The sequence below is a fragment of the Rhododendron vialii genome, chromosome 13a (genome assembly GCF_030253575.1).
Source record: "Rhododendron vialii isolate Sample 1 chromosome 13a, ASM3025357v1".
Taxonomy (NCBI): Eukaryota; Viridiplantae; Streptophyta; class Magnoliopsida; order Ericales; family Ericaceae; genus Rhododendron; species Rhododendron vialii.
The window spans coordinates 26,574,899-26,595,749 of NC_080569.1; the positions used below are offsets into that span (position 1 = coordinate 26,574,899).

Here is a 20,851-nt window from a genome sequence, read left to right on the forward strand (position 1 = left end):
CCAACCCCGTTGTTGGCCTCTACTAGTTCAACTGATGTTTTATTATTTTACCCATTATTTAACCCATGGGTAATTACACAACTTTCAACTCATCATGTAGTAACCACAGTGTACTTAGACTGCATTGACAAATTTGTCTCCTACATTGCCAATATGAGATATAAGTTAATACTACCACATGCTTATTACATGAGTTTTATTAGCATGTTCTTAACTTTGAAATATAGCTAACACACGCGTGCATATAGTGTTTGTCACTTTATTTGAGTTGATGTATTAATGGTAGTAAGTTATGTAACCCGAGCAAGTTATAGGCGTATAAATGTTCATATAAGCGCTCCGTAATTTATCCTTTGCCAAGCCCATTTATATTGGTACTTAATTGGAGTTTGATGCTTGATTTTGGTGTGTAGGTATTTGGATGTTTAAACACGTCAATAGGCTTTGTTTAAAAAAGAAATAATTAGACTCGGTGGAAAGAAGACCCAGAAGGACGAAAGTTAATTTGCTGCTACTTGTTTCAAATGGGGCCAAATTACCATGAAGACCCAAATAGCAAGGGTTTTGATTTTGCCGCTCCACTTTTGCACGCATGCTTTTAACGTGAAGTCCAAATAGCAAGGGTTTTGATTTTGCCGCTCCACTTTTGCACGCATGCTTTTAACGTAAAGTTACTAGTAACAAGTGGAGCACCACAATCAATTTCCAATAGTAATATGGAGTTAATTCCAATTCTACTTGGGGTGAAGATTTGGTAAGCTTGTGCTATCAGAGAGGGAAGGGGAAAAAGGGGGGTGCTGCGAAAAACTTTAACCATCCCCTCTCCTTCGATCCATGTCTCATTCAGTCGAAACCTCGAAGTCTTCTTTTCAATTGGCAAACTAATCCTCTTTCTAGGACGTAGATGAAGCACGTACTCCAGTTATGTTATCTATATTTTGATTTAGGGATTTTTTTTACTCCAATGTTTGTATGAATCTTGAGAGTTATTTATGCAGTTGTTTTTCCAATCTATATTATGTGTTTGGTTTTCTAGATACTAAGCACAATTCATACAACGGTTTTTAATTATTTCGAGATAATCGAGCGAGAGGGTGATGCACAGCAATGCACATCGTACTATCCAACGATTCGTGTCATGAAGATGGATAGTACAAGATGGATTGTACTAGTAAGACAATTCGTTTTAGGTAGCATGCCATTCGGTTGAGTCACAATTATTGCTAGATCTTTTTATTTTTATTTTTTAACCCAAGGGGTTTGGCCAAGTGATTGTGAGAAATAAATAAGTGCCTCCTCCATGAGGTTACAAGTTTTGTTCCTAGGAAGCCAAACATTTCAAACCTTGAGGTTACTAGAGGTTACGCTTAGATCGTTACATTCAGAGCTCCGAAATTAATCAAGGTGTGCGTAAACTGGCCGGACATTCGGTTATCACAAAAAAAAAATGCTGGTCTTTTAAAATATCGTTATGTAGGGATGGAAAGCGAGATTTTTCTAAAGGACTCTTAAAAAAAACGCTAGGAGATAGCATGTGGGGAGTCTCTTAGAATATCATTATGTAAGAGCATCCCCACAACGTACACCCGGGACAAATCTTTCACTCACTGAGAAGTGAAAACCTGTGACTAGATCGTCCTGAAGACGGATGCGACGGGAAGAAATGACATTTGGAAGTGTTGCTGACTTAATATTGTAATAAGCAAATGAGTGTGAATAAACAAATTTAACAATGCTCAAAAAATACCCCACATTGTAATAAGCAAATTTACAAATCTTTTAGCAAATAATCAAATTCCACCCATTCTATAACCAGATTTAACAATTTTTACTAATAATAAAAACTCAATAACTCAATAACTCAAAAACACCCCACATTGAAATCGTCTCATCGAGACGAATAATTTGGTTTGGTCAGGTGCGTGATTGAAACTCGTTTGCGATTGGACAAATGTGCATCGTGTATTATGAATTTTTTTTGGTTAGGGATGCAAAAATAACCAATGTGGAGGTAGAGATCGTTAAGTTTAATTCTGGAGTCACATTATTAGGTCTCACATGGATATGTTTGCGTGGATCAAGACTTGAGCTGGTTCAGAACCCAACGTTCTTCGTCTTCCACTTATTTTCCTTTCTCTAAATGTTCAGCATTTAGCTCAATAATTCCTAGGTTTCCGAACTTCTGATGTTTTTCGCATTGTGGTCCACAGAATGTGAATCATCCTCACTTCAGTTGTTAGCAAAAGTATCGTCGACCCGCACACTGTTTTGCTCTGCTGGATGCGTCGGATCCCGTATAACAAGCGAGTTCTTTACCCTAAAATTCAACCATGTGGACGCAAAATGCTATCCTGCAAAGCTCAGGATTTTAAATCAGCTGCTTTGCCCCTGATGCAATACAGTTAACGGTCGAAGCATAAAGAGAAGACGACGACTGGCAAGATTAGTGTTACCACGACCTCGGCCGCATCCTCTTGCTGCTTCCCGAGGAGATACTGAAGAAGCACGCAATGGATGGCGAGAACTTACGACGAGGTGCAACCTCAATCCAGGGATGAAAAGAAGAGGGTTGATCATGACCGGCTACTGGACCAGGCGATCTATTTCTGATAGAAGCCTTAATTCTCTCAATGTATACCACTTTCTTTCTACGGGCCGCGCTTTACCGGGTCGACTCATTCTCACCATTCTTCTTCACTACCAGGCGTTCAGTCTTTTCTTAAATATGGTTGATGTTTCGATACTGTACTTGCTTCTTCCTACCATTCCTCTCCGAGTGTAGCTTCTTGAGGTGCCCACATAACTCTGTCATTGATTAGGCATGAAGAGGATGTTTCGGCCTCATCGACGTTTAGCAGCAGCAAGTACTTTGTCGAAGGGTAGGGCCAACGACTATGGCACCAGACGCGAAGGGTGGGAGGCTGATCTGAGGTGTCATAATCAAGGATAATTGAACTAGAACCCATCGTGGGCAATACAGGCCTCCCATCAGCTCCCATCAGCACAGTCCAACCCACATTGTAAAGTACTAAAGTTGTTTTCAGAGGAATTGACCAACACTATCCAACAATAGTGAATCTAGTACACCTCAAGCATAATTTGGGAAACAACTCCCTTTTTCCCCCAATAAGCACCCACAACTGAAATCCTTTGGATTTCACAATATTTCTTTCTGATCATGACCTGGATTTCATAATATGGCTACCCGACTTGATTTGTTCATACAGTAAGCAAATGAACATGTCCAGTAGCATTCTAGCCGGTTACAGTTTTGTTGAGTCACGAACAATGACTTTGGCATGATCATTCACCCTACACGGGTAAAATCACAAACTCGAAGAACATGTGTTTCTATTAGTGACAGCATCAGGTAAGAGGAGGACGCATACTGATATGAACAAAGGCAACAAATCACACACAATTAAGACCATATAGCACTTTTCTAACTATTGTTCCAAATAAATTAACCTACAGACTATGTTATTCCACAAAAACCATAAGCTATCTCAGGGAATGCACTTGATTTAAATCTCAGACATTCGGAGGGGAATGGAGATACAAAATGTAACAAACAACTCAAAAAGTTGATTCTTCTAACAACAAAAGAAGCGCTTTACGTAATCAACTAAGCATTATTAATGTAGAAGTACAAATATTTTACTTTATTTGCCGGTTTTATTTGAATACTTCTCAATTCTGTACTGATATTTTTTTTTTATTCTGTACTGAATTTGTCAAACATATAGCAGGGCGCAGACCAAAAATAGGAACTAGGGAAAGAGGACAAAAGAAGCAACAAAAGAAAGAGACAGTATTCATATTTTAGATTGGCATTTACCGGAAAAGACTAATAGCTCCTAAAACTGAGCTCGGAAGTGCATGAACTTATGGCTTCTCTTACTTGGGGATTGTCAGAGTCCATGTCAAGTGCATCTTCAAACAGCCTCTTTGCTTGCTGCAGTAACTTCACCTTCTCTTTACTATTTCTTGGTCGTAGTCGTGATCTTTGCTGCAATGCCACACCCCATCTAAACAGAGCTGCAAATCACTAAAGTTGTCAATAATTGGAGTAAAATGACTATATCAATGACACAATGTGTGAAAGAGAGTTTATAAAAATATTAAGATGCGTGCATGTAATGACAATATCTTAGGTCTCAAGAGAGGGCCATTTCGATGTAATACTAGTTTATGCGAAGAAATTAAAAATTGCTCTTCACAACATGTCTCTAGGTTCTCATTTTCAGAAGGGAAAAAAAATCAAGTCTTTAAGAAAATCAGGAGAATGCCGGAAGGGTTTCCTGTCCCCTTTCTTATTATAATGCCTCGGGGTGCTATGCTAGCTTGGGGAGATAGACTGCTCTAAGCGATCAGATAAGAAGAGGGGGAAGGTGCTGTACTCTTTATTGGGCAAGTACAAGTAAGCGATACTGAACTTTTGTTGGTTAAACAGGAAGGATTCTCCGCTGCTCTGGCTTCTTTCGAGGAAGGATAAAGTCTTGGCAACTTTTGGAGGATTTTCCTTTTCTTTTGTGGAAAATTGGGAGTAGTAGGTTGATTAATGGCCTTAGTAGTTAGTACTCCTTTAAGGCCATTATCTCTTCATATGTTGGAAATAGTTATTTGACGTCTAATATCCATTATCATGAGGACATGGGTAATGATCACGAGAATGAACGGCAAGCAAGTTATCATACCATCAGGTGCATAAACATTGCTTTTGGACATCATGGCATCAAACTTGTCGATTGCAGCCAAGAAAATCTTGTCAGCATCAAAAGCTGCTTCCTGAAATTCATAAGATAAATGCTTGATGTTAAAACTACAGTTTCGAAGATTAAAATTAGGCCCAAAATCAAAGTAACCATTCAGAAATAGCACCCGGTAGTTAAACTTAGGCTCTGTTTGAATAGCTGTAAATTGCAACTGAAGGAGTTTGACAAATTAGTCAATGAGATGTCTCAAACTTAGATTTGATATGATATTTTCCATGTGGATTTTGGTATTAAGTTTGAGACCTATCATGGTGGATTTGAATAGCTACTTAATAGTAGTGATTTGAACCCCTTTCTGTTAAGAAATACTTGTACAATTATCTCAACAAAGTACATCTTTTATACATCACTCAAATTAAGCAAGCCACATATAACTAAATCTCTTATGTCTCGGATGGGCACAGGATTGTTCTTAGCATAGCTTAGGGATATGATGCCATCTTTCCTTGTTCCTTTTAATCTTTGTAACAATTTCAAAGATTAATAAAAAAAATTTGCCGTTCGAAAAAAAATGTACTAAATCTCTTATATTCTGCTAAACTTCAAATGAAACCCCATGAAATAAAATTGCTATCCGTCCAAACTGGTCCTTAAGTTATAGACTGAAGCAAATTAAGCTTTGGCACGACCATTTCAATTAAATACATGTGTGTTTCCACTATCCACAACGAGGGTCCAGTTTAGAGCTCCAGTTCCAGTTTCCAAACCGAACTCAGATTCTCTGAGTTCAAATATGGTTAAAAAGTGTGTAAAGAAAAAACAAGCTAACCATGTTAAAGACAACATACTTACTGGTCCAATATCTGCAATTAATTGCGCACGGAAGGACAATGCGAGACCCCAATTATATAAGGCTCTCATATCATTTCCATCAATGGTCAGGGCCAACTTATATTTTCTTCCAGCCTCAACGAGAAGTTCTTCACACTCTTCACAAACATTAACTAGAGCAGATGCAATTTGATCTTTGCTTTCAACCTCATCATCAAGTCCATTCTGTACTTTAGAACGTTTCTGAACAGATTTTGGATGGTAGTTTGCAAGTAGATCCCTCAACTGACGACTGATTTTCAATTTCAGTTCACCGTGAAGAAGATAAGTATTTCCCAACTGACCTACAGCAAGTAAACTCATAGGCTTCATGTCTATGGCTTCAGAGAGTAAGTTTGCAGATTTATACAGTACAGTTTCTGCTATCTCTTCATCACCTTTAACCCTTAAGCATTCTCTGGCTTCTTTTAGAAGGTCATTAGCTTCCATAAGATACCTATTGAATTCAATATCATTGGAAACCGAGGATGGTAGGTGCTGAACTTCATTTTTCTCATATTCTTCTCTGCTATACGGTTTGTAAGCATCTTTTTCTCTATTCTCCCTCCTAGGACTAGGACTGTAACTTCCATTGGTTTTGTGGAGTATCTGTTCTTGTTCAAACAATGCCTCTGCTTCCATATGCTCCAAATCGCCACTTAAATTGTTGGAATCCCGGAAATTGTCAGGCAATTCCCATGTTTCAACTTCATTTTGATTACCCGTCCTCAGAAAGATTTTCTTGTTGTTGACAAACTGCAATCTTCTATTCCGGTAACTAAACTGTTCATTGTCCAAAACCCTTTTGGCTCTACTGCCCATATCAGAAATACTCATTTCATCATGTCGCACAAGTACATTTATCCTTCTCTCTCCAGAAAAGGTTGCACTCCTAGTTCCACGTTTATAATTGGACAACGAATTCAAAACCTCATCTTCAACTCTGGGAGCCAAAATGTTACCTTGAATTCGATCATTCAATTCTGCATCTGTTGAATCCCTCTTAGCAATGTCTTTCGTTTTATTAGCTTTGGAAGCAACTGATTTTCCTTTAAACACACCACCGATAAACTGCCACAAGTCAAACCTACTCTCGGCCACTTCTTTCTTTCTCCTAATAGACTTCTGATTCAAAGTTCTTTCAAACTCTTGGTTTTCAACCGAAATACTGTCAATACAAGCCTCAACGGAGCTTTTAGCATTCGAAGCACATAACCCAATCGATTCCATCACCTTAACATAACCCTCCAAATCACCCACGGTGACATGACTGCTTTCAATATGGCTTCTTACATCACTCTTCAAATTACAAATTTTACCATCAAACCCAGAAAATAAATCCACCAAATTCCTCAATTTGTCGATGGAAACTCTAGAAATCTCATCCTTTGGCCTTTTCTTGGTCCCAATTAAGCTCAACTCATTACCATGCCCCCCATTAACTAAACCAATGGAAAATCCAACAGCAAAAACCACAACACAAGCTGGGAACACAACAATTGAAGAAACCCTAATCCTAGTAATGGCCAAAGCACAAATAAACCCTAAAACGTAAACAAAGATGTACCTTTTGTCATCAATTCCTAGGGAATTAAGAAGATTGCGAAGCTGGTTTGACTCACCCGAGTTAGCTGGGCCACCAACGAGTACTGGGTCGTCCCATCCACCGTAACTCAGTGGTTCTGATGCTAAGCAGAAAGTCAATGTTTTGGGGTGAAAAATCCATTTTTTCTGGGGGAAGTTGAGCTCGCTCGAATTTTCTCGGGAAACTGAAGGAAAGTGGAAAATAAAATTTGGGTGGGAAAATTGCGGGGACAAATGGTGGGTTAGAGTGTGAGAAATTAGGGTTTTCATTTCTCAATCTGTGTAGCGATGTTCACATGGCAACTTCTCTGGTTTTCTGACCTGAACTAATGTTGCTAGGAGTTTCAGTGACAGGAAGGGTATTTTGGGGAATCTGGAGAGAAATGCTAGCAACAAAGAAAAATGGATAAAAAAACTACCCTTAAAGTGTTCATAAACGGTTCAGATGCATTACACAGTGAAATTTTCTTTGTTCCTAGAACTCCTCATCTGAAGATTATGATGATGTACATTTTCATTTGTAAAGAGATGTTTTCATTAACTAACAAGTTGTGGATCACAATTTTTTTTTGTTTGTTTTTGCGTTTGTTAGTTTTGTACCAAATTTTTATGTATTATTAGTTCGTCTCGATTAGAAGAATCGAAAAATTAAAAATTATGACTTTTACACAAATATTTATGAAAATATCTCAGAAAAAATCCAAAAAAATTTGATTTTTCAAACTTTTGCTTGGATATTTCTCAAAATAGTTATATAAAAGTTATAATTTTTTACTTTTTCGATTACTCATGTCGAGACAAATCGATATTGCATGAAAGTTTGACACAACTAATAAGGACGACAAAAAATTGAATAAGGACAAAACTAAAAAATTGTGGTCCACAACTTGTTGGCTAGTGAAAACACTCCTTATTTAAATTTTGTTTGCATTTGTTAGTTTTGTTCCAAAATTTTTATAATATTAGTTCGTTTCGACGAGAAGAATTAGAAAAGTAAAACATTATGACTTTTATATGAGTATTTTGAAAAATATCAAAAAAAAAAACTCAAATTAATTTTTTAGACTTTTTTTTGAATATTTTCAAAAATACATGTGTAAAAGTCTTATTTTTTTACTTTTTTGATTCCTCTCTTTGAGACAAATCAATATTACACAAAAATTTGACGCAGAACTAACAAAAGCAATTTTTTTTTGAATAAAGACAAAACCAAAAAGTTATTATGATCCGCAACTTATTGGTTAGTGAAAATACTCTTGAAGTAATCAAACCTGAGCCACAAAATTGCATGTTGGTGTGAAATAAGGAGCGAGCATGAAAGCGTATTTAAAAAAAAAAAAAAGGATGTCGTGGCGTTGCCCCAAACTCTAAAATACAAAACGATTATACATGGCCCACTACTATGTATGGTCCCATATAAATAACTCTAAAATACAAAACGATTATACATGGCCTTCTACTATGTGTATGGTTCCACATAAATACGTGGATGTGAACAGTGTTGGGGCACCACTTGATAGTGCTTCACGACTACTAAATAATTACTCCTTTGAAACCTTGATTTCAAATATGAGGATGTGAATTTTTTTTAAGGATTACAAAACAATTTGCATCTAAAAAACGCTTACTGACCCTGTTCCAATTTCTTTCTAAACATTCTTTTTAAAAAGAAGGTAATTTCAAATTCAAATATAATGAAAATGAGAAATAATTTTTAAAATTTTTTTGCACCGTTTGAAAGATCTCAATGAGATCTATCAAACAAGATCAATATTAGTAGGAAAATTATTTGCGTAAATACATGATTTTTGAGCTTAAAATTACCTTCATTTTTTTAAAAGTTCTTTTTTTTAGAAAGCGGAACACCATATGTCAACTATATTATTTTAGGAAATCTTGGAGAATAAAATAATTAGTTAAAGATAAAGTTTGACATGAATGTCAAATTTGACATGAAAGAGAGAATGCCAAATGATATTAAGCATTTGACATTTTGGTTGGAGTTATTTCACATGTCACTTCTTCTTCTTGACATGCCATGTCATATTTGACATTATTAGGTGGAGATGAACAACTAAAATTTATGTGTGAGAGGGTTTAAAGTACAATTGCTGTGCGATAACTAAGAGTAGAAGCGCAAAATATTTTGAAGAATTACATTTATGTGCGACTAAATCAACCACACATGTGGATGGGCCGGCCCATCACTATCAAAGCACGCTTAACTTATGGCCCGTTCAGTGAAGTGTTAAATTTTTCTGAAAAGAATATGTGTACATACATCGCGTACATACGTCTTTGGCACCCGTTTTGGATTTTGCAAAGATGAACCGAGCCACTCATGTTGTTCAATTTATATTGTTTAGGGTCTCTAAAAAATATCAGCACATTTAGATATCGGTAAGTGCGTTTACGAAATATTCAACTTTACTTCATAATTTAGTCTGTATGTACGCGGTGTATGTACATGAATGTATGTACACAAAGCACGGGTGTAATTTTGTTTTGTCAATCGATAGAAGAGATTATAGCATCATGTATGAAGTACTACAAAGTAAAAACTGCAAGACACTACATCAATGACATGTTCTTCAGAAATAAGATCGGACATCCATCTTATAATCACAATAATTTCATTAAAAAGAGAAGCATTTGAAGTCCTAATCCTAATACAAGATGAATATGACCAAAGCTGAAGAGTTCCCTATCGGTAAAAACAAGTTTTCCATAAACTGTAAAATCAACCGGCCAGATGGAATTAATGAAAAGGTATATTTCAAGGCACATAAGAGAATATTGCGACCTTTGTCCTTTTTAAATGATTTTCGTTTTGTAAGTGCCGCCAGACGTTTATCAATATAATATTCTCATTTTTCATCCCAAAAAAAATCTCAAGGCACGTAAGAGAATATTGTGACCTATGTCTGACTAAGTACACAAGAATTTTATACCTATGAATTTCACATTTTTATAATATAATAGTAATCAAATAATTTATACAAGCGTTTCGATTGATCGGTCATCTTATTTTCATTATTCAATGTTTACGTGACCAAGATGATATCCGATCAATTTGATCTTCTGCATCATTTGAAAATGAAATCATCAAGATGAATATGGGAGTAGACCAATGAGGGGTTGGTTCAATAGTGAAAATTTAGATTTGGTTAATTAGAAAATGCCTAGGTTCGAGCCCCTATAATTTTTTACTAGGGCTAAGCATACTCTTAACACCACTCGTATTTAGTGAGACTTTAGTTTCGGTTCCAATTTAGGTGCGGTAGAGTCCCTCACAAATAGTAATGTGTTGTCACATGACAATATATTGGGCGGATCGAGGTGATAAGGTATCTACTTGCACTTCCGATTTTTTCACCAAAAAATAGGGCAAATTTCATGACACCCCTTGAGATTTTCCCTAATGATGGATACCTCTTCTTCCCTAATGATGGATACCTCTTCACATATGAGAAATGACCATGATTCCCTTATGATTTCTATGTGCATTTCACCAATATCTCAAATTGACAACTATTTGTCCAAACACGTAATGGAAAAGAGTCAAAAGTACTGACTTGTATTTGAAAATTCACCCTTTCCGATAAAGAGAACTGTTAAAAAAAACAATCAACTCTCATTTATTTTTGGATCAAGATGACTTTTCTTTTTAACCATTAGAAGAATGGTAAAATTTCTTGATAGCTGTTTATTTTATGCTTGAGAGGTTTTTATTATTTATTTTAAAAAATGGTGAATTTGTCAATATAAGTCATGTTTGACTAATTTCAACATGTGTTTGGTTAAACATGTGTTGATCAGGTGCTGGTAAAATGAACATTGAAATCATAAGAAATGTATAGTCATTCCTTATACACGAAGGTGTGCGGATAGTTGTCTTTCAAGAAACCCCTGGAATGTCATTGAAATTGACCAAAATGTTTAAGAATTTCAAAATGTAAAGACCCGGTATTTTTAATAAATAATAATAATTTCCAAAACAAAAAAAAATAATATTTTGCTCATTATTTTATTTAATGCGAAAAATTATTTATGTCGTCACGCCGATTTTATTTCTATAATCAATCGTGTGCGTATGTATCCGGCAAATGATTTTTCGAGTGTATGCGTGAGTTGTTCCGGACTAAACCCCCCCATTTCTTATTATTTCGGCCGAGCTAAGAAGGAAGCAAAATCCCATGTTTTACTCCTTAAACTCCTCTCATCTCAACAACACATAATTGTCCATAGGATTATACCCCTCATGCAAAAAAACCCATCCCATTTTAATATCACACCATCTTTCCTTTCCTTCCTTTTCATTCCCAGCTAACACGAGAGAGAGAGAAGGCAGCCTCCATCACCACCATTTCTCATCACCTCACCAACCGGTCACCATCTCCATCTCCAGCCGTACATCACCACCGGAAACTCCTTCTCCTCCTTCTTACTAACCGGAGCAGCCACCACCTTCTCCTCCTTCTATCACCACCACCACCGGGCTACCCTCTTCCACCAGCCGTACTAACCATCACCACCGATGAGCTCTGCCGCCGCTTCGACCCGCCACCGAATCTCTCCGAACTCCGTTTCGCCAAATGAGAGGTAGTCCGAACTCACCTCCCTAAATATATTTTAGGTTCCGTATTGATTGTTTCGTGTTTCGGTATGAAAATAATCGAATACGACGTCCCCGGTTGTAAGCCGGCCGAAACCCACTGGATTTTCCGAAATCCATGGCCGTGGTGTCCAATGGCCATGGCTACTGTTTTTTTTTAATAAAAATTGTTTTAGATTAATTACAGTTTAGCCCTCAAGTTAGAGAAGCTTATAAATGGGACCTTGAGTATTAAAGGTTAATACTATAAACCCCAAGTTATTTAGTTTCGATTAAATCCTAGTTTTATTGTAATCATGAATTATTTTGGTACTGACGATACTCCAAGATGACTAATAGTAAACGTAGATTTTAGTTGTGAAAAGGGTAAGAGAAAATAAAAAGAATTACTTGATTTGATTTAATTGCATGATTAATTTTACTGCATGATTTGTTTTATCGCATGTGTTTTTATTATCGTAGAATTAATTATTGTTAGCCTGTTCGTAAAAAAAAAAATATTGAATTGTGTGAAATGTTATTGTATTGATGATAGATTGGCCAAATAGGTTTCCGGGGTTGGTTGCGATGTGCGGATTTCACATATTAGACGTTGAAATAGGGTTAACGGAAAATTGAATAAAGTGAGAGACTATATTGGTATTCCGGACAAGGAATCCGGGGATTGAATTGTTGGAGGTTGATTGGTGGTGATCTGTTGAAAGCATGAATTTATGAACCTTGGCTACGGCATGGTGGTGATCGGCTCTCGGATGTTGGGACGGGTCATAAGGGAGGTATTGTGCTTGTGTCACAACCCGGGCTGGAATGTGCTCGCGTGCGCATCCGGTGAAGTTTTATCCAAACTTATGGTCGCGGATGGGATACCGGGTATATAACTTAGGTATTTTTCATCTGGATCTGGAAAAGAGGAGTCGGACCACACCAGTGTTTGTGCCAGAGGTTATGGATAGGAACGGATCTGTGGATAAGATTTGAAATTTCACATAGGGTAAATAATAGTAATGAAATGATTAATCGTTCTTTTCTTATGTTATTCTAATGCATTTCAATTGTATATCCTATTGCTTGTAAGTTATGGGTTCGGGTGGGTTTTGGCTATTGAGCGTCATTGCTCACGGTACTATGTTGCCCTGGTAACTCGAACGCCAGGTACTGAAGATGGAACAGAAGTGTCGTACGATTCGATCGAGTTAAATCCTAATGAGGAAGAAGCTGAAAACTTCAGTTTCCGTGCGCATAGTCGCTCTGATTAGTTTAAGTCGACTTTATTTTGAAAGCTTCTAAGTTTATTTGGAAATTGTAATATCTTGATTTATTTGAAACGGTTGTAAAATAACGACATTTGCTTTTGAAATGGTGACGCAGTAAATCTATGAATTTCTTTTGTGGAAATAATCTTTTCATTATTATTTTTAATGTCTCCGAATTTTCGAGGCGTTACACAAAATCCCCTGCTCATGATCTTTAATAAAAATTATATATATATATATATCCATCATTACTTTCAAAAACCACTCTCAAAATCAAAATCGAACAGGGTCAGTAGTCCTCAAAATGAAAGGATAGATTCAATTTGACCCCTATTGTTTAGCTCATGTGCGATTTTATCCTTTGATTAATCATCCAAGATTGATTTATTTGCTATCATGTTGAGTTTGGACCTTTTGAATTTCCCTACGTCTTTACCTGTACTAAACTTGCTCTTTGATTAATTTGAGACTTTCCATTGCCAAAAAAAAAAGGCAAAGTCCACTTTGACCTCATGTGATTTGAGTCATGTGCGGATACATTCCTTATGGTTCAAACATGTGTGCATAACACCAATGTGATTTGTAAAGTGTGTACGTAACACCTTATTCTGTCTATTTTAACAGATGTGTATTTCACACGTCACTTGAATCTAACTAAAATTTAATCCAAGTTGTTCATAATGTATTAATCATAGAATAGAGCATCTCTATAAAAAAATCAGGTCGATAGCAAACATCAATAACTCATTGATCTAATTATTATTAAAATGAATAATAAATTTAAATTTAAAAATTTGCTTCATAATAAGTTCAACGGGACGGTTCAAGGGACACCAAAAAAAACACTCCAAATCTCAATCTCATAGTTTCCGATCAAATTTTTATGATCCGAACCGTTCAATTTGAGTAGAATGTGATTTTAAGGGTGTCCACGAGAAATTAGCAAAAAAAATTGACCTGAAAAGGCCTGATTTGAGCAGTTTTTATTTGAACCGTTTAATAAAAAAATTGTTCGAAACTGTTCGGATCAAGCCCTTTCCAGTCATTTTTTTTTATGATTTCTCGTGGGTATCCTTAAAATTACGTTTTGATCACATTGAGCGGCTCAGATCATTAAAATTTGATCGAAAACTATGAGGTATTTTTTAGGTGTCTAATTAATTGTTTCCGAAACCGCCCCGTAAATTCAATTCGACTATGAGGTTTTATTTTTTTGATGAACTTGAATTTTGGTATGGTTGTAGCATTCGTCAAACTCTACAATATTAACGGTTCATATCTAACTTTTAATACATGGGTTGAAGTAGTTAGATTCAAGAAAGAAGATGAATCAAACGAGATGATGAGGACATATCATACTTTTAATGCGCATCGGTCATGCTTGATTTTATTATGGACGTATGGAATTGAGTGTTATGTGCACACCTCACAAACTACAGGGGTGTTGTTATGTGCACACTTTTGAACCATAGGGGTGCATCCGCACATGATCCCAAACCATAGGAGTTAAAAGTGGAATTTGCCAAAAAAAAAAAAAGAAACCCTATTTTTCTTTGGGTTCAGATTACATGCATCTTGTAACGAACGTGGGGAAGTGCGTGACTGTGAGTTCGCTGACATTTTAAAACCCGTTGATCCACCGGTGACAGACCATTTAAATTCCGAGGAAACCGAGGACCCAGAGAAATCAAGATACAGAGAGAGAGAGAGAGAGAGAGAGAGAGAGAGAGAGAGAGAGAGAACGGGGTGTGTGTGTGTGTATATATGTAGAGAGAGAGAGAGAGAGAGAGAGAGAGAGAGAGAGAGAGAGAGAGAGAGAGAGAGAGAGAGAGATGGGAGGGGAAGATGAGAGAGAAGGGGTGATGGCGACGGACTTCTTCTGGTCATACACTGACGAGCCTCACGCTTCCAGGCGGCGTCAGATCCTCTCTCAGTACCCGCAAGTCAAACACCTCTTCGGCCCCGATCCCTGGGCTTTTCTCAAGGTATTTCTATTTGTTTTCCCCCCACATATATATAAACACACACATAATGTGTCTGTGTGTTTATATGTGTGTGTGTGTAGATTGATGATTGGAATCTATGTGTTGTCTCGATCGTATCATGGGTTTTGTCAGATCTGTTTGGCATTAAAAGCTTGTTTGTTAGGGGTCTCAAATCCCCCACGCACGATCCTAATGAATTTTATCTCTATCTCTTTTCATTTATTACTCTTAAAAGCCTTTTTCAAAATTCAAATTGAACAGAATTTGAGAGATTGTGGGTGAATGGGTTTGTGGGTTCTGCTGTTGGCGAACGATTTTTTTTATAAAAAACTCGAAAGGGCTACATCGAGAGAAAAAACACCATAGCGATAAGTGCTAGGATGCAAAAAAGAAAACATAAGAAAATATTCAACCAATAGTTGGATATAACACCTCAATACTAGATTACAATTTCAATTTTCGAATACCATCTAAGAAAATCTTAAAATCCTCCACGGTCTAGACTTTGATGTCGAATTTATTACTCCATTTGCAGTGAGATTCACATATTGTCTATGGAGTATGGACTATGGATAATCTCAGTGGATAATCTCAGTTGTGTTGATTTTGCGATTTTGATTGGATTAATTATGTGGTGTACTTCGAAGTTTCCTAGAGAGGTCTGGCTTTTGTCCATTTAGATTTGGCAAAGCAAAAATATGTTTCCAAAGTTGGTATGCTAGTCTGTGATGGGAACAATCCGTTATTGCCAAGAAACCTTTTTCCTTTACTTTTTTTTTAATGGCAAAATTTATTTATTTTATTAATCTTTGAAATTATTACGAAGGATTTGACAGAATCATCTCTAAATAAAGCTAAGAACAATTCCGTGTCAATCGGAGACCCACTCTGAGACTAACAAGATGCTAATCAAGGAAATATCTATTGGATTAACTTTACTTCACCAAATAAGGAAGACAAGAATTAAAAATGACCAAAGGAGAAGAAATTTTTTAGTTACCTATCAAAATCAGAGAAGCACCTGGGTTGATCTTTTTGATGACCTTAGAGGTGGCACTATCAATGAATTTTCCATTGGGATTTAATGGGGAGAGAAGAGGAGAGAGAAGAGGGCATTTCTAAATAAACTTTCCATCTTTAACTTTTAACCATAACTTTTGTTTTACAACAATAAGGATGAGTTATAGAATTTCTGTTTGACCGAAAAAAATAAGGATGAGTTATAAACTACTAAATGTTTTATGAAATTTGTGAAGCATGGAAAAACTACAGCGTACTAATCCCATTCCTACCTCATGTGAAAACAAACCAGCAGTGGCGGAACTAAATTTGAAACCTGGGGGGCCAACTTAGTAAAGATGTATTTTTTTAACCGAACGTGTATTTATTATATTATAAAGGTTTTATACCAATTCGTTACATTTGTACATTGAAATGATTCAAGTCTAATGCGGTTAAAGTATACCAATCATTTTGTGCTTTTTTTAGATTAATTCAACTATCACATACTTATTTTTTATTTATAAAAGAAATTGAGAAATGAGAATGTCAAATAACCGAGTTTTTATCAAATATAACCAAAATTATTAAGATTATAAATAACTGTACATGAATAATTAGTAATAATATTTAAAATCAAGTATATATAAAATAAAAAATTTTAAACTCCAAAGCTCAGGGTGCAGCCAGGGCCCCCGGGCTTCAGCATAGTTCCGCCTTTGCAAACCAGACTTTGAATTTTAATCGTTGGAATCAGTAAAATTTTCATTTAGAAGTAGAGAAATATACTACGTACTTTAATGTTTAAACATATCTCCACCAGAGGTATTCCAATTGATATCATGCATTAACTTGGTTGCATCAATCCCCTCTTACTGGAAATGTATAGTTGTAAAGGTTTTGTGATTCTTCGACATTGACGAGATTCAGTGGCGGATTCAATAATTTCTTATAGAGGGATCACCTCTTTACGATCGGTCCTATACGTTTGAAAGTCTCATATCAATTTTTATTACTATTCTATATGAAAATGAATATATATGTATATCACAAACTTCCTCTGTCCCAAATTCTTTGTCCAGTCCGCAAAACGGAGTGTTAAAAATAATGCAATTTTTTCAAGAAAAAATTCAAACTTTTTTCACAAATTAAAAATACTCATTGATATCTAGTAAGTTGTTGAAAAACTTTTGATTTTTTCTTGCAAAAATTGTATTATTTTTAACACTTCGTTTTGCGGACCGGACAAAGAATTTGGGACGGAAGGAGTATTTTTCTTGTTCCTATTAGTTAATTTCGAGCTTGCAGAAAAATAAACAAAAGGTAAAATATTAAAAAAAATAAGTCACTTTGTTTAGTTTTCATTTTTGGGTATTTTAGGTTTGATAGTGGGTGGAGAGAGAAATAATGTAATGATTGGAGAGAGGAAAAATGAGTGGAGAGAAATAGAGAGAGAAATGAAAGTAATAATTAGAGAAATATGGTAATAATTGAAGAGAAAAATATGGTAATGATTAGAAGACAAAGTTAAAATGAAAAACGAATAAAACAATATTTTTTAGTTTTACATGGAACTTATGGTTATAGTAATGGATTTGTGTAGCAAATGACATTATTGTAAATAGCTTTATGGTACCAATGGTACATGAGTTAGTTTAAGTGTGGGTTTGAATCTCTCATCGCACTAAAAAATTGTGAAGAGGTGTTTTTTTAACCATTGACACATAAAAAAATGAGAATGTTGGCACCTGAATTCAATCCTTCGATCATCATACATGAGAAGGCGCTATGCCCTACCACTTGAGCAACTGCAATAGTTTTCGGGAATATATATATATATATATATATATATATATATGTTAAGTAGACTTGAGGGTCTTATTTTTAGAGGGGTCACCTAATTCTTCTGTGCTTACCGTGGATCCACCCTTGAAGAGATCTTTGCATCACGGTAGTTACTGATAGCGATATGGAACTTTTTTTCAATCATGCGGGCCCAAAATCTACAACCTCTAGGCGCTGGATTTACCAGAAGCCCGGATGGCAACTCTACTGCCTGATTAAGTGTTAGACAATGAATTGGTGATTAACCAATTAAAGGAGTGTTGTTTCGCAGTTTGGAAACTAAAAGCCAACAGGTTTACACAAAAACCATACAACGGGAGTTGATTCAGGATATGTATCGTACAATTTGGTGGGTAATTGATCCGAATAGGCTGCTTGAATCGGAAATAACTACAAATCGTAAGTGAATCGGTGAATCGTTCGATTCACTTAAAATTTTAGAAATTCATTTTTTACTCTTGTTTTGGTTATTTGAAAAGGGTTCAAACTATTATTTTAAGGTTTTTATAGTATTGTTATATGCCATATTTTTGTCTATGTTCCTCCTTACGTAATATTATAGATAATAAGAAAGAGAGATCTATTTTGAATCGAAAATGAGAAAAATAAAAGGAATACAACTGCTGTATAGACCTTCTCAGAGTTTGTTTTGTACTTTTAACTTTTTTTAATAAAAGAACCATAAGTAGAATTTACGAATCATAATCTCCTAGTAGTTGCAATACAAGCAACTTACCTAATACTCTACGTTATTAACAAATCATCATTTAGAAGAAGGTTTTTATTGATTTAGGTCTAAAACTTTCATTTGCAGTATATATCTTTGTTACCCTAATCTATAAGCGTAAGTTTCAATGCATTATAAAATCATGACTGAATCGGAACGATTCACGATTCGATTCGATTCACGATTCGAAAAATAATCATTTCGATTCTCGATTTGACAACCTGTTGGAATTCTCTGCCCCTTCCTATTCTAGCTAATGTTTAGGTTGTAGATCCATATTGTACATGACCAATATGTTTGGTTGATGTGCTCAAAATTGTGTTGTTGCAGATTACTGTGGTCGTTCTGCTTCAACTGTGGACTGCTACTTTCCTTCACAATGCAGGCTGGCTAAAGATATTGACTACAGCCTATTTCTTTGGCTCTTTTCTCAACCACAACCTCTTCTTAGCTATTCACGAGCTGAGCCACAACCTCGCCTTCTCTACTCCGCTCTACAACCGATGCCTGGGCATTTTCGCCAACCTCCCCATCGGCGTACCAATGTCAGTCACCTTCCAAAAATACCACCTCGAGCACCATCGCTTCCAAGGAGTCGATGGAATCGACATGGATATCCCTACCCTCACTGAAGCCCACCTCGTGACTAATATCCTCGCAAAATCCATGTGGGTCGTCTTGCAACTTTTCTTCTACGCCCTCCGGCCTCTTTTTAAAAAACCGAAACCCCCAGGCATGTGGGAGATGATCAACTTGATCGTCCAATCGGCACTCGACGCTCTTGTAATTTATTTTTCGGGATGGAAATCTTTAGCTTACTTGATCCTTTCCACGTTTGTGGGAGGCGGGATGCACCCGATGGCGGGTCATTTCATTTCGGAGCATTACGTGTTTAACAAGGAGCAAGAAACATACTCCTACTACGGCCCCTTGAATCTCATGACATGGAGCGTAGGCTACCACAACGAACATCACGATTTCCCGAGAATCGCGGGTAGCAAGCTTCACAAGTTGAAGGCGATTGCTCCCGAGTATTACGAGGGCCTGGACTCGTACAAGTCTTGGAGCCAGGTGATATACATGTACATTGCTGATCGGACGGTTGGACCCTTCAGCCGGATGAAGAGAAAGTTGTCGACAAAGACTGCTAAGAAAACTGAATAGGTGCTCGATCGCTTTATTATTTCGTTTTCGATCGTTCCCCTCATTTCAAGAATCCTTGTGATATACCATATTTTTGTCTCCCAACTTACGTTGATTTTACCTTAAAGATCCGTTTGATAAGCGAGATAATTGTATAAAATACAAGAAAGAGAAAAAAATATACTTTTTTTTTTTTTGTATTCACTTAGCAAGAATATCATAGAAAGTGTTAGAAATGAACTTTCCTGTATCCCCCCTCTAACGAATGAGAGTTTGTTTTATTTTTTCTCACAAAATGTGTAGAGAAATTTTATTTTCTCAAAAAAATCAACAACAATTACTTTAACTTCCTTCTTTAACCTCTTCCCTTCACATTTTATCTTCTAATTTCGGCAATTTTATTTCTTCCAAACAAAGATATCTTATTTTTTTGCAAAACTTTCATTCTAATTAAATGGATGTAAAAAATAATTTTTCTTTTTCTTTTCTTTGACTTCACTTTCTATCATTTTCACTTTCTATTTTATTTTTCTCGTTAATCAAACGGATCCTAAAGGATTCAAGGATATAGGCTACAGTTGCAGATTGAGAGGTGAGGGGCTCATTAATTATTTGACTGTTTATTTCAGAAAGTTTTTTCATGTCGATTTATATTGCTGAGACATTGGGATAGCTTTATGTTCTTTTAGAGCATATACACAGGCTTCTTTAAAAGAGAATGTTAGTTATTGTAGAGAGTAAAAACCCAAAAAATTACTTGCACCAAATTAGGTAAAAGGATAGGAATTTTTTGAGAAAAACATATACTTTACACGTTCAATTGCGAATGTCCAAAAGTGTTTTGGACGGACCGGATTTAAAAAAAAAAAACTATTCGCTGAAAGAAATTTATTTTAAATCCGAACTATTGATTGCCGAAACGGATGACTGAGATTGTGCGAAGCCGTGAATAACTCGTTCCGCCTTCTCTCAGGTATTTTATATTAATGAAGAATGAAGAGTGGTTCTCTACTTTTACCTAAGAACTATTCACAAGGTATCTAACAAAATATTGTGATATTCATTTCTCTCTCCACCCCGCCCTCTCTCTCCCTTTTATCTCGTACTTTCTGCAT

General features: G+C 36.1%; 2 protein-coding genes across 4 annotated transcripts; one reads left to right on the top strand and one right to left on the bottom strand.

Moving 5' to 3' along the window:
* Positions 1-1,904: 1,904 nt before the first annotated feature.
* Positions 1,905-7,543, bottom strand: LOC131312806 (uncharacterized). Of its 3 annotated transcripts, XR_009195987.1 has the most exons (5): positions 5,568-7,543; positions 4,698-4,788; positions 3,839-4,038; positions 2,667-3,312; positions 1,905-2,271 (listed from the first exon to the last, which is right to left on the bottom strand). XR_009195987.1 is itself a non-coding variant. In XM_058340793.1 (4 exons), exons 1-3 carry the CDS (start codon positions 7,437-7,439, stop codon positions 3,848-3,850), a joined length of 2,154 nt encoding a protein of 717 aa, XP_058196776.1. In that variant the 5' UTR covers positions 7,440-7,543; the 3' UTR covers positions 1,905-3,312; positions 3,839-3,847. The 3 variants fall into 3 exon arrangements, 2 of the variants coding, with proteins under 2 accessions (XP_058196776.1, XP_058196775.1); XM_058340793.1 differs by having other exon boundaries at positions 1,905-3,312; XM_058340792.1 differs by lacking the exons at positions 1,905-2,271; positions 2,667-3,312 and having other exon boundaries at positions 3,585-4,038.
* Positions 7,544-14,829: 7,286 nt separating this feature from the next.
* On the top strand, positions 14,830-20,445 carry LOC131312807 (sphingolipid delta(4)-desaturase DES1-like). Its single transcript, XM_058340794.1, has 2 exons — positions 14,830-15,022; positions 18,924-20,445. Exons 1-2 carry the CDS (start codon positions 14,870-14,872, stop codon positions 19,755-19,757), a joined length of 987 nt encoding a protein of 328 aa, XP_058196777.1. The 5' UTR covers positions 14,830-14,869; the 3' UTR covers positions 19,758-20,445.
* The last annotated feature ends 406 nt before the right edge of the window (positions 20,446-20,851 follow it).

Excerpts from the sequence above, each read along its gene's own strand:
- LOC131312806 (XM_058340793.1), bottom strand. The coding sequence starts at position 7,439 with ATGAAAACCCTAATTTCTCACACTCTAACCCACCATTTGTCCCCGCAA. Across the intron at positions 4,789-5,567 it reads TAATTGCAGATATTGGACCA|GAAGCAGCTTTTGATGCTGA; the intron begins GTAAGTATGTTG and ends TATGAATTTCAG. Across the intron at positions 4,039-4,697 it reads CAATGTTTATGCACCTGATG|CTCTGTTTAGATGGGGTGTG; the intron begins GTATGATAACTT and ends AGTGATTTGCAG.
- LOC131312807 (XM_058340794.1), top strand. The coding sequence starts at position 14,870 with ATGGGAGGGGAAGATGAGAGAGAAGGGGTGATGGCGACGGACTTCTTC. Across the intron at positions 15,023-18,923 it reads ATCCCTGGGCTTTTCTCAAG|ATTACTGTGGTCGTTCTGCT; the intron begins GTATTTCTATTT and ends GTGTTGTTGCAG.